Source organism: Carettochelys insculpta, chromosome 14, assembly GCF_033958435.1.
Source record: "Carettochelys insculpta isolate YL-2023 chromosome 14, ASM3395843v1, whole genome shotgun sequence".
In the NCBI taxonomy this organism is placed as follows: domain Eukaryota; kingdom Metazoa; phylum Chordata; order Testudines; family Carettochelyidae; genus Carettochelys; species Carettochelys insculpta.
The window spans coordinates 1030986-1050839 of NC_134150.1; the positions used below are offsets into that span (position 1 = coordinate 1030986).

The following is a 19854-nucleotide window of genomic DNA, read 5'->3' on the forward strand; positions in this document are numbered from 1 at the left end:
CCCCGGCTCACACGGGTATTGTTGTTTCTAACGCATGTGCCCCAAAGCCCTACGTGGCCCCTCCGAGGGCTGCGCTCACAGCCCCGGCGTGAGCAGCCCAACGCTCGCACCGCCCAGCGGCAGGGGGCCGCTCCAGCCCCACGGGGGCACGGCGGGCGGGCGGGGCAGGGCGGGCGGCTGGGAAGGGGGCACTGCCCGGGGAGGCGGGTGAGTGCGTCGCGGCCGGGGAGCGGCGATCGCCTAACTGGGCCCGGCTCTGCGGAGGGGGAATGGCGCTGGGCGGCGTGTGAGGGGTGCAGGCCGAGCCCCAGGGCTGGGAGCGGGACCTGGGGCGCTGGTGCGAGGGGTCAGGCCGCGGGGGGCTGGGGGCCCAGCCGTCTCCATGGCAGCCGGGCTGACCTCTCACCTCTAACCCGTGACCCCCCAGGCCCGCCCCTCCGCCAATCGCATCCCCGCCCCGCAGGCGGCCCCGGCGCGCAGTGGTGACGTCGTGACGCGGGCGCCGGGCCGCAGCCCCCAGCCTGGGCCGGAGCCACAGCCGCGGTGGGCTGAGGTGAGTGCGGGGCCGGCCCGAATGGTGGCCGCCGCCCCCCGCCCCCCGCTTCCACCTGGCTCAGGGAGCGGCCCGGTCCGGAGCCAGCCTCGTCCCCGGTGCGAGCGGGGCCCGCCCCGCCCAGCCCCTCGGCCCGCGGGGGCTCCCCGCCGCAGCCCCCTCCCCGCAGCCCGGCCAGGCGGGGCTCGGCCTTGCCCCCGGCTCCCCCGCTCAGGGGCCTCGACGTGTCCGAGGGCGGCTCGGTGGCAAAAGCTTCCCCGGGAGAGCCTGGGGCGGGCGAGCCCGCGGGCCCTAACCGGCGTGAGAACACCCCGCGGCGCGCTCTCGGGCCGCCGGGCTGACCTCTGACCTCTCACCTCTGACCCAGAGCCCCGCCCCTCCGCCAGCCGCGTGCCCGTCCCGCAGGCGGCCGCCGGGCGCCGCCGTGCCCGTGGTGCTGCTTCAGGGCGGCTGGCTGGCTGCGAATGAGCCACGCGAGTCAGCGTTTGCGGTTGAGCTGGGGGCTTGTCCGCGATCCGGCTCGTCTGCTGAGCGCTGCCGTGCGGCCCCCAGGCGGGGTGCTGGTAGCGTGTGGGCAGCCGAGGTGCAGAGCCTGTGCCTGAGGGTTAGATTGCAACTGGAGTGACAAACAACAGAAGGGCCTCGTTTCGTTCTGTCGGTTTGGGGTAGTTGTCTCCAGGTCCCACAGATTCGTGATTTGTGTGGGGGTAGCAGGGAGGTTCAAGCCGTCTGTTGCTGTCCTTCTCTAATGGATGTGTGCGTGGTGGGTCTGGTTTTACGTGACGGGGTAGGCGGGGGTGGGAGAGCAGGGTGTCAGTGGGAGAGGTGCTGATTCAGACGTGGCCCCAATCAGTGTTTAGGGATTTCTGTATCGCAAAATGAAATGCTTTTATTGTGTGCTTCTGTGAGTTTCTAAGTACATCTTTCATTTCGCTTAGGCACAACCTCTTTCCATCAACGTTCTCTGAAGGTTTTCAAGACGTTCCTTCTCTTTGGATGCATGAAGGAAACCCCTGGGCTTTATTTTTAAACAACCTTTTTGTTTAATCATTTATCTTCAGTTAGCACTGATCAGAAAATAAGCACAGACATGTCCTAGTGTGGAAGAAGTTAAAATAAACACAGGAACTCTGTTGGCTAACATGTCAATCTCCTAGTTCAATGGTTCTTGGCCCAAAACAGTTGACTGTGTTTCTTTGAAGACATGGAAAGAAAATGTACTGATGAATTATGCAAATGATGTAAAGACTGGTGGGATGGCACTTGATGGCAAACACCTATGAGTCAGATAGCATTTCACTAAATACAGTCAAATATGTTTTAATACAGCTGAATGTACAGTCATGCACTTAGGAGCAAAGAAGGGAGGCCATGTTTACAGGAGAGGAACCAATTTTTTGAAATGGATTTGGAATATTGTTAGAGAGAGAGAGAGAGATGAATGTGAGCTCTGGGTTTGATGCTGTGGTAGAAAGAGCAAACGCTCCTTTGGGGCATAACAGGGCAGAAGCAACGGGGGTGGGAGATGGTATTTCCTCTTTATATTGCATACTGTTGTCAGTTGTAATGTCTACACTTGAAAAGTATATGGAAAAGCTAGTTCAGACCTAGGGTTCAGAGACCAGTCTTAAAAATTATCTGAGGTCTGGAAAACCCATCTTACAATGAGAATCTTAAACATACTGAATCTTTAGTAACCTAAGGTGCTCAGGGGTAGCTTGATCGATGTAAGTATTCACAGAAGGAAAATCTGTGATGTTGAGGGCCCTTTATTGCAGTGGACACTGGCATAACAAAATCTGATGCCTTGAGGCTGATGTTAGAGGAAAAACTCAGGAAATCAGACACAACTTCTTAACAGTGAAAATAACAAATCACTGCAACAGCTTTCCAAGGGAAACATTGAATTCGTCATTACTTGAATTCTTTAAACTACAATGGGAGGTCCTTCTAAAAGATAATGATATAGTTAACCACAAGTTATTCAGCTCAGTAGTGTTCACTTACATAGGAGGGAAGAAAGATTTCCTCCACTGCAGGAGTTCCTGGATGAAATTGCACAGCCCTTTTTAGATGAGAAGTCAGGGTAAGTTGTCACAATTTTCCCTTTTGGCTTTAAACAGCTGAGTCTGTTTGGTTTTTTACTAAACCCACTATGCTATCTGACTCTCCTGACAAAGTTGCAAAAACCTTAAAGCCACCCTGCATGATCTTTAGTTTCCTTTACTGGCACTATGGTCCATGGACTTTGCTGGCAGGGACCTTCATTTTTCTTACTTGTTTTTGGCTAATAGGGATCGTGTATATTTTCCAAGCGCTACACAGTGTTCTGCATAGAATTATTTGGTCAGCATCTTTCCTCTAAAGTCTAAGCAAGTTTCCTCCAGTGCATGGCCATCTATGACCGTGCCAAACAAGCAGGATAACCTGTCAAGACCAGGTGCTTCTACATCTCTCCCCCAGACCAGAATCCTCTCCTGCACCCATACGCCCTCCCAGATCCTGCACCCCAATCACCTGCCCCACATCACTACCCAAACCCTCTACACCTTTTTCCCTTCCGCCCCAGGTCATAACTCCCTCTCAGACCCTGCACCCACTCCTACACCCCAGTACCCAACTCTGTGCTCCCTTATGTACCCAGCCTCCATCCCAAACCTCACACCCCCTCCATAGAAAAGTGTGGCCCTTGACAGATCACCAGAATCTTCGAGTGGCCCCCATCAAAAATTATTGCCCACCTTTGCTTTAAAGAGGCACTGGCCAGATGATATTTTAAAAAAAAACAAGAAAAAGGGCTACACTGGATTTCTAATAATGCCTGGGACTATTTAACTTTCTTGTTTGTTGAACATTGGATTTCTTTTCACCTGTAAGGCCAGTATTTCCCAGACTTAAAACATTTGCACATCCCTTTTGGGACTTTGGCCTTATCTGTGCTCCCTCTCCCAGTGCCATCCCAGAGCTCATTTCCAGATTTTTAGTAATTTCTTTTCTGATGAGTACCCCTTGAAATCTTTTTGCTTACCACTGGTGGTACGTGTACCATGCTTTGGGAAGCTCTGTGTTGGGCTATTTGTTTACTTTTGGGCACTTTGCTCAGAATGGCCAGTGAAATTCAAGAGGTCAGCATCATTTTTTTTCTGTAGCTGGTTTCCCTTTCCAATTTTTATGCTCTAGGGGCAGTGTCTCCTAAAGTATGTTCTGTAAAGTGCTGGTGTGCTGTGTGCGTCTCAATGCTTTTTTGATATCGTACACTGATGGTATGTATTTTCTTTTATTAATCATCTCAAAGAGTTTAAGAAACATTGCTGTAGCATATGGCCTGCATAATTGACTTTCCATTATTGCTGCAGAAAGTTTAGATTAGAGGAGGGTTCTTTTAACTGACATTTTAAAAAGTCTCTTAACATTGTATTTTCTAGGCCTTTGGTTTTTAAACTATTTCCTAATGTCCTTTTACAATGTTCCACTTTTTACCCATACTCCCCTTCTGAGTGCTTACTGACTGGGGTTCTCTTCATGCTGGTTGTGCTCCATCATTAGCTAGGGGTTCCAGTGAATGATGGTAAGGGGTGTGATCAGGGATGGGGTGAACTGCTTTCCCATACTCCTCCATACACGCTCAGGCACCCACCACCAGACTTGGAACCAGAATAGTAATTTCAAATAGTCAGGCTATTTGCTGAATTGTGTGTAGGCAGCATCTCCAAATCCCAGCCAGTCATCTTGTTTTAATTTGGAAATGCCATAAAGTCTTGCTGAAGTGCAGCACATTTCACTGGTGTCTTAGAGTATAGTGTGGGGAATGAAAGCTCTATTCCCCTGGGTATGGGAGCAGTTTCGGTTGTACTGTAACGACTTCCACATCACTAGAACTAAAGGTAATGTTTTTTGTGCTCCTGCGGAAAGTAAAAAGTGATGTGTTGTTCGGAAGAACTCAGAATAATACAGGTCTTGTGCCTGGACTTGACTCTGGGATTGGAAATCCCATGGCAGGTTTTAACACTTTTTTGGGGTACAAAGAGAGGGGGAATGCCCGTCCTCCTGCATGCACAGTCCACCTGAGCCACTGACCTTACAGACTGTTCCGGTGTAAAGTCCTTCTTAAAATAATCTTAAAACCCACTTTCCGCAGTACTGTGTCCATTCTTTACTTTTGGATGACCCTTGCAGACTGGCACAGAGATGGGGTTTGAATGAAAGTTTATTTGTTGATCTCCCTTCCAAGCACAGTTTGTCTTAAAATTCTAGTGTATCCTGCTCTGCTCTTTATGATGAGTTTTCCTGGGATCTGGTGCTTTGAGGTGCAAAGATTACATCTCATTTTATTTTAATTAAGTTGGTGAAATCAGCGTTAGTGGTGGTTGGGCTCAGGCTTTTTGACCTCTAGGTCTGCCACTGTGCGTCACAGGTCACCTATATCACACCTTACAGTTCCAGTTGTGGGCTTCCAATCCTCTTTAAGTCTGAAGTGTTTGCAGTCCTGGGTTTCTGTAGATCACAAACTGCCGTTTTGGAGTAATTCTGTGTTTTTGCAAATAGGGATTGGGCTAAGCAATTGCTTACTCCTTGTGACCCCAGCTGGACACTCTGGAGATGCCCAAGATGGTTACTTTCTTGAGCCCTCTTTATGTCCTTTTATTGAGCTGGTGCGGCTGACTGCAGGGGGGTTGTTGGCAGGACAGTTTCCTTTTCTTCTCAGAAGTAATTCCGGCAGCTTCCTGAGATGCTCTTGTGGACTGGCCCATTTGATGCTTCATCTGAATGCAGAAAGGACTTTGTAAATGTGATTTTAAGTGATTAGCAGCAGAAGTCATACACGGCCTAACATCTTCCATACTGTTTGTGACAGGTCAGCTGAAATATCTGCCTCCTTCTGAAAACGTCAGTGTGCTACATTAAACCATTAATCCTAAACCAGACTTGGAGGTAGGGTGGAAAGGAAGCACAGTTCTAGTAAAGTGAATGCTTTATTTTAATTAGCAATGAACTTGAAAACCACATGTATAACGAGCGATTACTTTAAAAGGTGTGCTGTAAGGAGAATTTATTTAACAGTAAATCGGTTCTCCCATTTGGAACAGGATCAATGTGTAGACATAAATTTGTATATAATTATAGATTTCATTTGAAATTGCTTCTTCCTTTGCCTGCCGCACGACTTGTGTTTGGGATTCTCTGTTTCCTCTAACAGTGGCCACCTTTGTGAGCACTGAAATCAGAGAATTTTCCTGCTCTCTCTGCTTTACGTTTTTTGATATAACAGAGCAAACGCAGAAGAAGTTGGAGAGCTAGCTCTTCGGCTTTGTTTTAACATGTACTGATCGTATATTTGAATCTACGTAGCTACTTAGTTAGTGATCTTTGATCTTAAATTTTTTCCTCTTTCACCTTTAAAGGTAACTTGCAAAGAGTGAAGAATGTGTAGGTACTTTTTTTTGGTTTTGTTTCAAAGACTGGGTTGTGCAGAGAAGGAAGCCAAAAAGGTTTAATTTTTTTTTTTTTTTTTGTCTTCCTTACTTTTTAATGTTAGCGGTTCAGGCCTTGTCTGTATGAGTACCTGGAAGAATCTGCAGAGGATGGGAGTACTGTCCTATTGATAGAATTATGAAATCACACTCCATAGAAATGAAATGCAATAGAGCAGGGAATAGATTTTAAAACTTTATACACACATACCTGTTTAATTCAAATTGCTAACTGTTGCAACAGTGGTTTTCAACTAGGGGTACATGTACCACAGGAGATACAGAGAAGCTTTCTGGGGGTACATCAACTCATCTAGATATTTGTGAAGTTTTACAAGAGGTACATAACAAGCACTAGTGAAGTCAATACAAACTAAAATTATTTCGTAGAGATGACTTCTTTATGCTGCTCTTTGTTACACCCTGAAATGTTTTTAAGTGAAATATTTATATTCCCACTGATTTATTTTATAATATACCAGAAGATTTACCCCATGCTGCTCAGGTCCTTAACTCAATTAAGTTTGGATTGTCTTTATTTGAAACATTGTTCTGAGGTGGGGCTGAAGATGAGGTGTTCAGTATGCTGGGCGCCTGAGGTGGAGAGGACAACCCCTGCCCTCTCTCACTGTAGCAGCTCGGGGCCAGGTGAGAAGCACTTGTCCATGGCTGCTGCAGCTGGCACAGCCCTGGGAAAAGTGCATGTCCCCTGTGTGAGAGACAGACAGACACACAAATAGACAAACTCTCAGAAATATGTAGCAGATAGCTGTCCCTTTCTCCATCTCAGCCCCCATTGGCCCAGTGGGGTTATAGCTGCTCTGGTCCCATCTCTGGCTCCTTTCTGCCCCTTGTGCTCATTGTATAGCATAACTGTCCCACCTACCAGATCCCTCCCTTTCCATTTAATGAGAAACAATTGAATTCCAGGCACCTCCCATTGTGCTACTATAACCAAACCCTTACCTTGCCCTAAGCTGCGTGCCAGATTTGGTTGTCTTAGCTTTTACTGTGTACAAGCAGTTTCTTGAACAAATGAACTTACAGACAGACACAAAGTTTCTAAAATATGTAGCAGATGGTAAATATGTGAAGGAAGAGAATTGTCAGTAATAGTGGGCTGCTACACTTTCGTATTTGTGTGTCTGATTTACAAGCTAGTAGTTTTGAGTGAGGTGGAACGTGAGGGTACGCAAGACCAATTGAACTCCTGAGTGGAATGCAGTAGCTTGGAAAGGTTGGGAGCTGCTGTATTACAAGGCAGGTTGAGGATGCACCCTGTGCGCTTCTCTGAGCCCATTGAGGAATTCTGCCATAAACACAAGGGAAGGTTTGACATGCCGGATGTTTCTCAAGTGAAAAAGAAGCAGAGCTTTCTCCCTGAGGTGGAGGTGGCGATCCTTTAGACCTATTCTGTGTATCACAGACCAGGGCATAAACTCATTTTGCTCTTCTTTTCTGATCTACTCACCCACATTCACAGATTCATAGTTCACAGCATAAGACTGCACGATTTTGTCTACTCTACACAGGCAACATGTAATGTAATTGTAATTAGATCTCCAGCTACGTACATTGAAACCACATCTTCCACATCTGCAGGAACTCGATTCAGAATTCCTTCCCTTGGATGAGAGAGTCAAAAATGTGTTACAAGGCAACACCCCTCTCTCCTTCCTGCGTGATCCATGTACTTGGACTTGCTTGTGTCTAGTGAATTGGGAAGTGAGGTGTTCTTGAAAGACGTAAAATGTTTTGCGAAAGATCCACTCCTGCACCTGTGGTGTAGCAACTCACTGAATAGTGACTAGCTACTCGGGTTCAGGTGTGCATGGAATCCTCTGCACAGCATCCCACATCCCAGCATCAGAGACTGGTGATGAAGGTGAATGCCAAGTGCTCCACAAATAACCTGCCTCATTGGCTCTGTCTTTCAAAACAGCTACACAAGTGCTTAAAAATTGGAGTATGGAGTAGTGATGAATAGGTCAGTGATGCATTAGGAGGAGGTGTTTATGGGCTTTCTAAAGGAGTCATTCTAGGTCTGGTACTATTCAGTCTATTAGTTGAAACCTTGGAGGTTGAAGCAGTCAATGTACTGATCAGATTAAAAGGTGGTACAAAGCTGAAAGAGATCACAAGTACCTCTGAGACAGGAAGAGGCTGCACTGCCGTGGGTAAATGAACAAGTGAGCCGAAATGAATCCCGTGAGACCTACCGACGGGGGAGGGAGGCCATGGGGGTACACGAGATGATCAAATGGCAGTTGTACAGTAGGGATAGGTCTGGATTAACTCTTCCCGGGGTCCATGCTATTAGGTTTGGTGGAGCCGCCTAGGCTCTGGGGTTGGGCCAAAAGTGATGGGGTTCAGAATGTGAGGGGGGGCTGTGGGTTGAGACAGGCAGTGAGGGATCTGATTGGAGGTGCGGATTCTGGGGTGAGACTGGGGTTGGTGTGTTTGGGGTGCATGAGGAGGCTCCAGGATGGAGCCAAAGGGTTTGAAGTGTGGGAGCGGGCTCAGGGCAGGAACTGGGGTGGGCGGCTGGGTGGGAATTAGCAAGCTCAGAGTTGAGGTGTGGAGTATGGGAGGAAGTTAGGGTGCAGGGAGGGGCTCAGCGTTGTGGCAGAGGGTTGGGAAGTGGGGCACTTACCTGGGGCAGCTCCAGTTTAGTGATAGGCGAAACAGGTGACTCTGCATGGCCCTGAGCTCTTCTGCAGGCACTTCTGCCGCTGCTCCCATTGTCTGTGGTTACTGGCCAATGGGAGCTCTGGAGGTGGAGCCTCTAGGTGAGCGCAGCATGGGAACAGAGCTTCCCAGAGCTTGGGATGATGCAGCTCCCGCCTGGGGAGGAATTGCAGGGTGTGGATCAGACTCCTCCTGCAAGAGGACTGGCTGGAGTAGTGGATGCTGGTTGCAGTTATAGCAGAGAGTAGAAATAAATTTACTTTAACAAAATATCACATCTCAAACAAGCATGGTACTTCTGTCTCTCCATTCAAGGGTGCTCAGGCCTTTGGAGGGCCGTGGTCATTTGTGGGCCACAGTCATTTAAAAAGCATATTGGAGATAGTTTGGAGGAAAGCATCTGAAGTGATTAAAGGTTTGGAACTTAAAGAATATTGGGAATGTTCAAGGGATCTTAGGGCACAGAAAAGATGAGTGAATGGAGACAATAACCTACCGGTAGAGCGGTGCTATCTAGAGGTCAGGTATTTGCTCTCACTAGTCGATAACGACAGTGTGAGAAGTAACTGACTGAAGATACAGTTTTCCCAGTTAAGTATGAGGAAAAAGTTTAGGAAGAGCTCAGTAGGAGCAAGAGTCAGAGAGGGTGTGGCATTACCTTAATCAGAGTTTTGAGGTTACAAATAATGCCCAGAAGGAGGGGTGGAGGGAGCCACATCTGGACAAGAGGGGATATCTTCCATTGTTTGGAGTGTTGTAGTGATGTTGGTCTCAGGCTGTTAGAGAGAGCAGGCATGTAAGGAAATATTTTTTATTCTTCAGCTCTGAAGAAGAGCAGTGTGTAGCTGGAAAGCTATTAGAGCTGGTTCAATGAATGGCATTACCTTAACTGTCCTTGCTTCTATGAGGGGATACCCTCGTATTAGGGATACTGCTCAGGTCTACCAGAATGCAGGCAGGGGGAACGTACCAGCTGACTAGGTCTCTTCTAATCCCATTTGGGCTCTCCTATAGGGGTTATGTTAGCCTGCTAACTGTTTAAATTATAACTTCCTTGTGCACACAGTGATTTTTAACATGTTAGCTTGTGCATGGTAAAACCCATCTCTTTTCCTAACATAGCCGCACCCCTTATCTACAGCCGTTTCGTGACCCATAGTCACTTGGATGATATTTGATGTTCTAAATCTTCCTACTTCATATCTGTCCTCTTTGTTTTTTGAAAGGTTCAAATGTGGGAGTTGTCTCAAATGTGGCTGCTGCTGCTGTCACCGTGGGAGAATGCCTTGATGGGTGATTAGTAACGTTCAGTGATGGGCTGTGGGACAAGCAAAGTGCTTCCCGAGCCCCCCACGGATGTCCATTTGGATCTGGTTAAGAAGGTGGAGCCTTACATTGGCCATAAAAATGACGTGTTCAAGCACTTCATCAAGGATGATGGTGGAGTGTCTATCAAAGCCGGCTCCCCTTCTCCCCCTCGTCACACTAACCCCTATTCCAGTGGCCACCCACCGCACTACACAGAACAGACTGAGCCCCGCAAGAACAAGGTGGCTAAGTACCGTGCCAAGTTTGACCCCCGGGTAACTGCCAAGTATGACATCAAAGCCCTGATTGGCCGAGGCAGCTTCAGTCGCGTTGTGCGGGTGGAACATAAGGCTACCAAGCAGCCCTATGCAATCAAGATGATAGAGACTAAGTACCGGGAGGGAAGGGAAGTGTGCGAATCAGAGCTGTGTGTGTTGCGACGTGTCCGGCACACAAACATCATCCAGCTCATTGAGGTGTTTGAGACCCAGGAGCGAGTCTACATGGTGATGGAGCTGGCCACTGGAGGGGAGCTGTTTGATCGAATCATTGCCAAAGGCTCCTTTACTGAGAGAGATGCCACTCGAGTGCTGCAGATGGTGTTGGATGGGGTAAAGTACTTGCATACACTGGGCATCACGCACCGGGACCTAAAGCCAGAGAACTTGCTGTATTACCATCCCGGAACAGACTCTAAAATCATGATCACGGACTTTGGGCTGGCGAGTGCTCGGAAGAAAGGAGATGACTGCTTAATGAAAACCACCTGTGGGACACCAGAGTATATTGCCCCCGAAATCTTGGTCAGGAAACCCTACACCAATTCTGTGGACATGTGGGCACTGGGTGTGATCTCGTATATCCTCCTGAGTGGAACTATGCCGTTTGAGGATGACAACCGAACCCGCTTGTACCGGCAGATCCTGAAAGGAAAGTACAGTTACTCAGGGGAGGTGAGTGTGGCAGTTTGAACCAAAGGAGATGCCAGACAATGTTTTATTCCAGCATGGGGAACATCAGTGCTGTGATGGTAACTGTGTGATCACAGGCAGTGCAATGTGGCTGTCTTGAAAGGGTTCCATTGTGCCTTTGCTGTTTTGGTGAGTGGTCCATCAGGTGACTTCTGTAACTGGCTCAGATCTGATTTCTGTGCCACAACTGTCTGGGCTGTTCTGGAGTTGTCACAGGTGAATTCAAGGCTGAGAATATTTAAAAGGTTAGTTCAGTGCTGGCTCCTTTTAGGAATTAGTGGAGATCTGCAATCTTGATCCATTAAAATCCCTCCTGTCCTGCCAGTAATTCTCTCTCCCATTCTGGCTTGATCCCACTGTGGAACAATGAGTTCTTTTTAAAAACAGAGCAAAATAGCCTCACACCCTTGCAAGGCAGCACAGGAGGAACATTAACTGATTAGGTGATGCAAATTGTGTTATGCTCATTTTGGACAGCAGAATGGTTATTTTATGATAGAAACATGACCAGACTAAAATTTTCAGAAGTTCCTTTTCAAGAATGATTTAAGAACGTCAGCCCTGTTGGCTTTCACTTAAACAGTCTTCTCAAGTCGCTTTTGAAATTGGGACTTAAGCACCTGAATGATTTAGAAATGTGGCTGTTTTATCCTACAGCTTTATAATTTTTGTAATGATTGGTTTCATGCTAAGCTCCCATTAGGTTTGTTACCTTTCTTTTACACCTATCCTTCTCTGGCTGAGGTGGATAAACAAGATGCAACATGCACCTGTCTACTTTTTGTTTCAGGCACAAACTACAAATTTGTCTAGAAGGACTTTACTTCTGAAATTCCTAGCGCTCTCTTGCATTATTTAGTTGCACTGTATACAGCTGGTCACCTCTGGCTTGAGTCACAAAAGCCTTTGGGTGCCAGTGTTCAAAACTTAGATCTTTAGAACCCCACGCAGCAGCTAACTAAGCCCGCAGGCATGGAAGGTGATGAGTGTTGGAAAAAACTCCTTTAGTCCTGATGCTCCTGGGCCTCTGCTTTATTTCTGAGGCCCTGTGAAATCTTCAAATTCTTCCAAGCTTCTCTAAGGGGACTGAACTGGTAAGTGGGCTCAGAAGCTGCTTTAGGGCACACAAAATACAGCGGAGGAACAAGCAGTGATATTACTATGGCACAGTGATTAGAACTCTTGCTTATGATGTGCAGGTCTGTAGCTCAAATCCCCACTTCCCATTATTCAGAGCAGGGGCTTGAACCCGACTTTTCTGCTAGATGGGGGTATGTTCACCAGGGACTCAATCCAGGTGCCTAGGTGTTCTAAGCCTTTCGAATCTGAACAGTGATCGCTCATAGTCCCTGCCTTAGGACCTTTGGACCCAGACAGGTGTGCCTTAGCACTGAGAGCCCAGATCTCGTGATGCACTTAGCATCTGGGCAAAGTGCTGACCCTTCAGGATTCCCGTAGCTTACGCCCCCTCTCCCAGCATTCCATCAAAAATGTGAACCTTCTGGGTTAATGTAATTCTCTTGGAAGGCACTGGATGGGTAGAAGCCCGTGGAAGGTATGTGATTTTTACATGCTTTATAAGCACTAATGTTCTTAATCACAAGAGACGCACAGATGCATATGAAAATGTAAATTTGTGTTGACATGATGAAATTATTCTTGAGATTATGTGTATCGTGGAAATCTGTATACGTGTCCACCAAGATTTGCATTTTTTTTGGCTTCTTGTCATTGAGTGGTGTTTTTTTTAAAGCTTTCAGTTGTGTGTGGCCTTCTGACTGTTTTTTTTTTTTTTTTTTCCTATGGCTTGTTGGGCCCTGCCTGCAAAAAAAGCTCCCCACTTCTACACCAGCTCATGGTAGATGCACATACAGAAGCTTTCCGCGATATAGTATATTCATGATAATCTCAGAATAACATCATCATGTCAACCAGCAGTCATCAGTTGTACAAATGCTCCTGGTCCCAGAGCCATAGGGGGATGAGGACACCCAGGTCTGGAGGCAGCCTTACTATTTACATGCCAGTTTGGAAGTACTCGGAAAGGTAGTGGTAATTCCTGTGAGACTGTGGTAACAGCTTGATTTTGTGCGGAGGAGCTGAGTGTGAAAGGAAATAAGTGCTAACACATGACTAAGACTTTCAGGAAGCAGGGAGTTGTGGAATGACAGTAAAATAACAATGTCAGAACAACAGACCATCATCTCAATTGTTCTGGCATTTTTAGAAATTGTAGGGGGGTGTTGGCATTTCAGTGATGGATGGCGTGAGTCTCCTCGTGCGTAACTCAGATTTTAAAATGTTTTGAGCTCCTTTTGGAATAAAATATGCTGTAAACACACAAGCCACTCTCCCTAAGGACTCTTTGGAAGGTACAAGACAGGCCCATGCCAAAAATAACCTTTTATCCTGTCGAGTTGTGATCTTCCTAAACTGACCTTCACCAGCCTGATCACCTGGTGCTGGGATCTGGTCAGATCTTGCCAAGGAGGGTTGGAACTGGCCTGGGTACCTCCAAAGATGCACTGATGGAAGTGTCTCTGGTAAGTGGTACTCTTCACTCTGAATCATTCTTAAAGGACAGTCCTCCAGAATGGAGTATGGCATTATTCTTTGAGGGATATTGTGTTTTCAGATGAGACCTACAACCAAGATTCTGGCATTTATGGTCAGCTGAGGTTATCTGACGCTTTCTCTAAAGGTAGTGTTGTTAACCTGATGCCCTGGCATATTGGAAGGACATTACTAGAGCCATTCTGTCAAAAATGACACATACGGAGAAATAGTCCATGACTACTCTGATTTTTTGGGGGTGAAGCTTGTTCATGAATGCAGTGCCCCCTTGTTGTGTTCAGGAGTGTGACATGCATCAGTCAATAGCTGGTACATGTTGCCCAGTTGGCTTCCTTGTAAAGCCAATAAAGTGAAAGCTCTGATTTACAAAATTAAACAAGCCTTGGTCCCTGAGTTATAGTAAGCCTCTAATGTTGCCGTATCCTGGCACTGGTGTAGCAGAGTACTACATGGTGCAAGAGAACGATTGCTCCGGTCAGGGAAAGTGGGCTTAAGTGTTCAAAATGGCCAATCAGGTTTACGAAAGTGCCCTGGATTCTTTCCAAGCCTCCGACATCCTCTGAGGAGGTCAATGCCTTCATTTTTCTCATACTCTTAGAGAATTGCTTTTCTTTTCCTTTTCTCCTGGTGTGAGGAGGAACATAAGAACGGCCATACTGGGTCAGACTAAAGGTCCATCCAGCCCAGTATCCTGTCTGCTGACAGTGGCCAATTTCAGAACTGAGGCTGCTGGTGAGAGAGGGCAGGCCACAGTCTCCCAGGAAAGGAAGAGGAGCCCCATTGCTTGTTACAGTTTAAAGCAGACTGGACAAAACTTCCGAGAATCTATTGTATGACCAATCTGCCATAGGCAGAGGGCAGGGATGGACTAGACAGGAGCAACTCGGTTTTTCTCAATTCCAACATCGAGACCATGAAACGAGGGTGAATTAACCCCAGAGGAGGTCTGAAGAGGTTGCCGTATGGGTGTTTTCCAGAAGTTTGAGGCTGGAGTGGTCAGGGAAAGAGGTGTCAGCGGTGAGGGATATTTGGAGGAGGAGAAGGAGCTGCATTCTAGTCACAGTCCAACCCAGGTGGATAAAAACTGATGATTTATGAAATACAGATTTTTTTTATTTTAAACTGATTTTAAAAATACATAAATTAAGTTTTAGGTTTACTTTACTTTAAAATAGTTTGAAATGATGACATCCTGTGTATAATCTGTTAGAATAAAAGGAAATAGAAAAATATGAAGCAGCACATATATGCTATGAAGTCTTAAAGTCAAATCTCTGACCTGGTGGAAGTCTCTGGTTAAGCACCCAGAATCAGATTTTCATGCACTAAACCAGCTTTTGACAGTGGCAGCCTTTCTTGCAGGTGCTTGCAGGTGATTATATTCTTAATTTCAGTTTATTCAGCTAGTTCAGTTTAATGACTAGTTCTTTCAAAGGTAAGAAAGCAATTGTTGTTGAAAAGGCAGAACAACTTGTTTTCCAGGTGGTGAATAAGCAGCAGGTGAGAGGATGAGATCTACTACAGGTTGCACCTCCCTTGTCTGGCATGCTTGGGACCTGTCAGGTCCCAAGCAAGAGAATTTGCCAGATAAGGAAAAGCGCAGGGCTGTGCTAAAGGACTGGTAGAGCTCCAGCCTCCTTCCCCTCGGGCTTTGGCCAAAGCCCAGACTGTCAGAGGCTGCCACAGAGCTCCAGCCAGCTCTTCTCTCCCCCACAGGGCAGGTGGGGACTCCAACTCCCACCGGCCACAACCTCCTGGCTCCCGCTGCTGCGGGGCATGTGGTGGCTCCAGCTCCTGGCCCTGCGCTGCCAGAGGGCTCTGGTTCCCAGACCCATGGCAGCATATCAGCCGCGCTGCTGTTGGACAAGCAGGTGCTCAGGTTCCTGGCCCTGTGCTGCTGGAGGGTAAGGAGGGGCTCCAGCTCAGGTCCTCAACAGCCTCCCAGCCCCTGCTGGTAGAGGGCGGGCAGGGGCTGTAACTCCTGGCCCTTTAGCAGCCTCCCAGCTCCAACTGCTGCAGAGAAAGTGGGGGCTCAGGGTGCCAGCCCTGCGCTGCCGTGGTGCAGACAGGGCTCCAACTCCTGCCCCCAGCAGTCGGGGAGCTCCGGTTCCCGACCCGCAGCAGCCTCCTGCCCCGCAGCCAGGAGGCAGGCAAGGGGGGCTCCCAGCCCGTCTGAGGCTCCTGCACCTACTGGTTCCCCTCTCTGTCATCTGGCAGCGTTGGTGGTCAGTCCGGATGATGGATGTTGCCGGACAAGAGTTTACCATATGGGAGAGGTGCAACCCCTAGCTTGAAAATGCTGAAGGAGAGTGAGGATCAGTTCATGAGCTACAGAGAATACTTCCTTTATTTAACAGCTAATTGTAAATGCAAACGAGTTTAGCTAAACTTTGCAGGGTTTTTCCTTGTGTATCAGCACACTGTTGTTAATTCTTAAAATGCTGTTTTTGTGCATTTGAGCTCAAGTTTCCATCTAAATAGAGCTTGACAAAAGCAAAAGTAACAAAACCAAAAACGAAACCTCATCTATTATGAAACGCCTTTTTTACCACTTATAGCATAATACAAAATGTAAACATTGTCTGAATGAGTGTAAGATGAGCTATATCATTTCTTAAATGTGGATAGCTGAAGCCTATCTTCCAGGTTAGCAAAAAGAATTTAGTGTATAAGCTTTATTTTGTTGCAAATCATGTTCAGTGGTTACCAGCCAAGGAGAATCAACTTAGCTTTAAACAAAACGAAACAAAAAAACCCCAAAGTACAAATGCAAAACAAGATTAAACCCAGTGATTTAAATTGAGGTTTCCTGCTTGTTGATTTATATCTGCTGATGTAGATCTCTTTGACTTAATCCACCTTGATTGCAGTAGAATTTTGATGACTGTGGCAAAAGCAGGGGCTTGGTGAGAATGAAAACAGGTTGAAACCCACTTTCTGAGATGTGGCTGGCCTGAGATCCCAGTCAGAGAACACAAAGCTTTATTGAGAGAGAGGAATAAAAGCTGGAATACATGCTGGCCTATGAAGTATTTCCATTTCCTTGACAAGAAATGATCTGACAACCAGCTAATGCAGTTGCCGTCTGAGAGATAGCTACTTACCGGTGGCGCTGTCTTCCTGAAGCGTGGGGTCTGTTTGAAGAGGCTATTAGCAGATCAATACTAGTGGTATCCCATAATAGCTCATTCAGGTACTACTGACATCACTGCTCTAATTATCACTCCAGTCTCCTTTGACAGTTCCTAACCTGTTTGGAGTGATGGGAAAAGTATGGCACAGAGATAAGAGAGGCCTTAGGCAAAGTAACTTGGCGAGTGTCTCTAAGTAAGAGTTACCGAGCCCTTTAAATCCTCAGCTTGTCTCCATTTGCCTTGTTAGATTGGTGTCGCTGGCTGACCGGAAGACGTGTGAAATATTCCAGGATGCATGAGGGTCTCTGTGTGGAGTAAAGAATAGGCAGTTTGTTGCTGCACTTGAATTGCCCCCAGGGTTTTTGTGGTAATGATCTACACCAGCGGTTCCCAACCTTGTCTATACGGCAACCCATTTTGACGATTCAGTAGGACTTTGTGACCCAAGGCAATTCACAACTGGGCGGGGTTCTCCCTGGGAAAAACTTTTATAAATCTTGATCTGCCCCTGCCCCCAGGCTTAAACCCCTCGCAGCCCCAAACTGCCCCCTCTGCCCCCAGGCTTAAACCCCTCGCAGCCCCAAACTGCCCTCTCTGCCCCCAGGCTTAAACCCCTCGCAGCCCCAAACTGCCCCCTCTGCCCCCAGGCTTAAACCCCTCGCAGCCCCAAACTGCCCTCTCTGCCCCTAGGCTTAAACCCCTCGCAGCCCCAAACTGCCCCCTCTGCCCCCAGGCTTAAACCCCTCGCAGCCCCAAACTGCCCTCTCTGCCCCTAGGCTTAAACCCCTCGCAGCCCCAAACTGCCCCCTCTGCCCCCAGGCTTAAACCCCTCGCAGCCCCAAACTGCCCCCTCTGCCCCCAGGCTTAAACCCCTCGCAGCCCCAAACTGCCCCCTCTGCCCCCAGGCTTAAACCCCTCGCAGCCCCAAATCATGCCCCCCCCAAACAACCTGGCTTAAACCTCTCCCAGCCCCAAAACATGCCCCCATCTACCTCACATGAATGCTGCTGCTGCCCCCCACTGTTCCTTTGCTGGGTTGCCGTCACCATCGCATCCTCTGCGTGGCTCCCCCAGCCCTCTGACTCCCTTCCCCCACTTGCAGCACAGGCAGTTCCCTGCCCTGCCATGCTGAAATGGGACTCAGTTTAACTGGTTTAATGTCCAGATTCCTCCTGCCCCCAGTCAAACCAATTAAACTGAGTTCCATTTCAGCATGGCAGGGCAGGGAGTGAGCAGCGGTAGCAGCAAATGGCTCCTTAAAGGGCCACATGTGGTCAGAGCTGCCCAGTCAGCGACCCTTAGAAAATCTAATGGTGGCCTGTGTTTGGGTCCTGACCCAAAGGTTGGAAATCCCTGATCTAAACCATAAGAGTGACACTTGTGTCACCAGCATCTGTGCAATGAGTTTAGACCCATGCTGTTCCCAATGTGGCCTTTTCTTATGTTGTACTGACCTTCCCAGTAGGAAAACAAAAAGCAGTCAAGTAGCACTTTAAAGACTAGCAAAATGGTTTATTAGGTGAGCTTTCGTGGGACAGACCCACTTCTTCAGACCATAGCCAGACCAGAACAGACTCAACATTTAAGGCACAGAGAACCAAAAACAGTAAGCAAGGGTCTTAGTCTCAAAAATAACCCAGACATCATAATCAAACCAGCTGACAACGGGGGTGCTGTTGTCATCCTGAATAGGTCAGACTATGAACAGGAGGCAGCCAGACAACTCTCCAACACCACATTTTACAGACCTCTCTCCGCTGATCCCACTTTGGAATTCCAAAGGAAATTACAACAACTACTGAAGGAACTCCCTGCTGCTACTCAGGACCTCATTAACTCAGACACACCATCTGAGCCACAGCCTGGACTATTCTATTTACTTCCCAAAATCCACAAACCTGGAAACCCTGGACGCCCTATCATCTCAGCTATTGGCACCCTTACCACTGGACTATCCAGTTACGTGGACTCCCTCTTCAAACCCTATGCCACCAACACTCCCAGCTATATCCGAGATACCACCGACTTCCTGAGGAAATTACAAAACATAGGAAAAGTTCCTGATAACGCCATCCTTGCCACAATGGATGTAGAGGCTCTGTACACTAATATTCCACATAAAGACGGATTACAAGCAATCGGGAATACCATCCCTGATGCCACCACAGCCAATCTGGTATCTGACCTCTGTAACTTTGTTCTCACACACAATGATTTCCGTTTTGGGGACAATTTATACCTCTAGATTAGTGGAACTGCTATGGGCACCCGCATGGCCCTACAATATGCTAATATATTTATGGCTGACCTGGAACAACGATTCCTCAGCTCTCGTCCCCTATTACCACTCCTCTACTTAAGATACATGGATGACATCTTTATGATTTGGACCCATGGTACAGAGGCTCTAGAGGAATTCCACAGAGACTTTAACAATCTGCACCCCACCATCAACTTGTGCCTCGATTACAACATGCAAGAGATACATTTCCTGGACACTACAGTACTAATCAAGGATGGCCTGATCAGTACCACACTGTACCGAAAACCTACTGATCGCTATACTTACCTACACCCTTCTAGTTTCCATCCTGCACTCGTGACTAGATCCATTGTTTACAGTCAAGCTCTTAGGTACAATCACATTTGCTCTGATCCAACTGACAGAGACCAAAAACTACAAGAACTTTACCAAATATTCATAAACCTGAATTACCCACCAGGAGAAGTACAAAAACAAATCGACAGGGCCAGACGAATACCCAGAGACCAGCTACTCCAAGATCGGCCCAAAAAAGCCACTGGTCATCACCTACAGCCCCCAACTCAGACCACTGCAACAAATTATTAAAGACCTACAACAACTGTGATGGGGTTCAGGGGCCCCCTGCACTGCACCCCGTCCGCTGGCAGGAATGACTCACACTCAGCAGGTACAACAGGAGGTTTATTAGGCAACAGATGCCCAGCTTCTCACAGAAGCGTCAGTACAGCAGTCAGAGACAGTCCTTCCAACCCGTCCTGGGGAGAAGACCCCGAGGGGTACCCCTCTGGGGTGTAGCTTCCCCCCTCCTCAGGCTGGCTGCCTTCCCTCTCTCTTCCCCTAGCCTCTAACTGCCACCCCCGATTCAAAAACCAGCTCGGCTCCTCCCTCC

The 19854-nt window shown here is 47.7% G+C and overlaps 1 protein-coding gene across 5 annotated transcripts in view; it reads left to right on the plus strand.

Annotated features, from left to right (window-relative positions):
• The first annotated feature begins 498 nt into the window (after positions 1 to 498).
• PSKH1 (protein serine kinase H1) overlaps positions 499 to 19854 on the plus strand; it is an 80805-nt gene continuing 61449 nt past the window's right edge. For 4 of the 5 annotated variants that reach the window (XR_012647416.1, XR_012647414.1, XR_012647415.1 and 1 more), the window contains exons 1-2: positions 499 to 553; positions 9939 to 10973. Coding sequence is in view for 2 of the 5 variants with exons in the window: in XM_075008276.1 (XP_074864377.1) it covers positions 10026 to 10973 (948 nt within the window). In the remaining 3 variants the exon portion in view is untranslated. Of the gene's footprint in view, positions 554 to 1491; positions 2640 to 9938; positions 10974 to 19854 lie in introns of all 5 variants that reach the window. The other variant, XM_075008277.1, reaches the window with a different exon arrangement.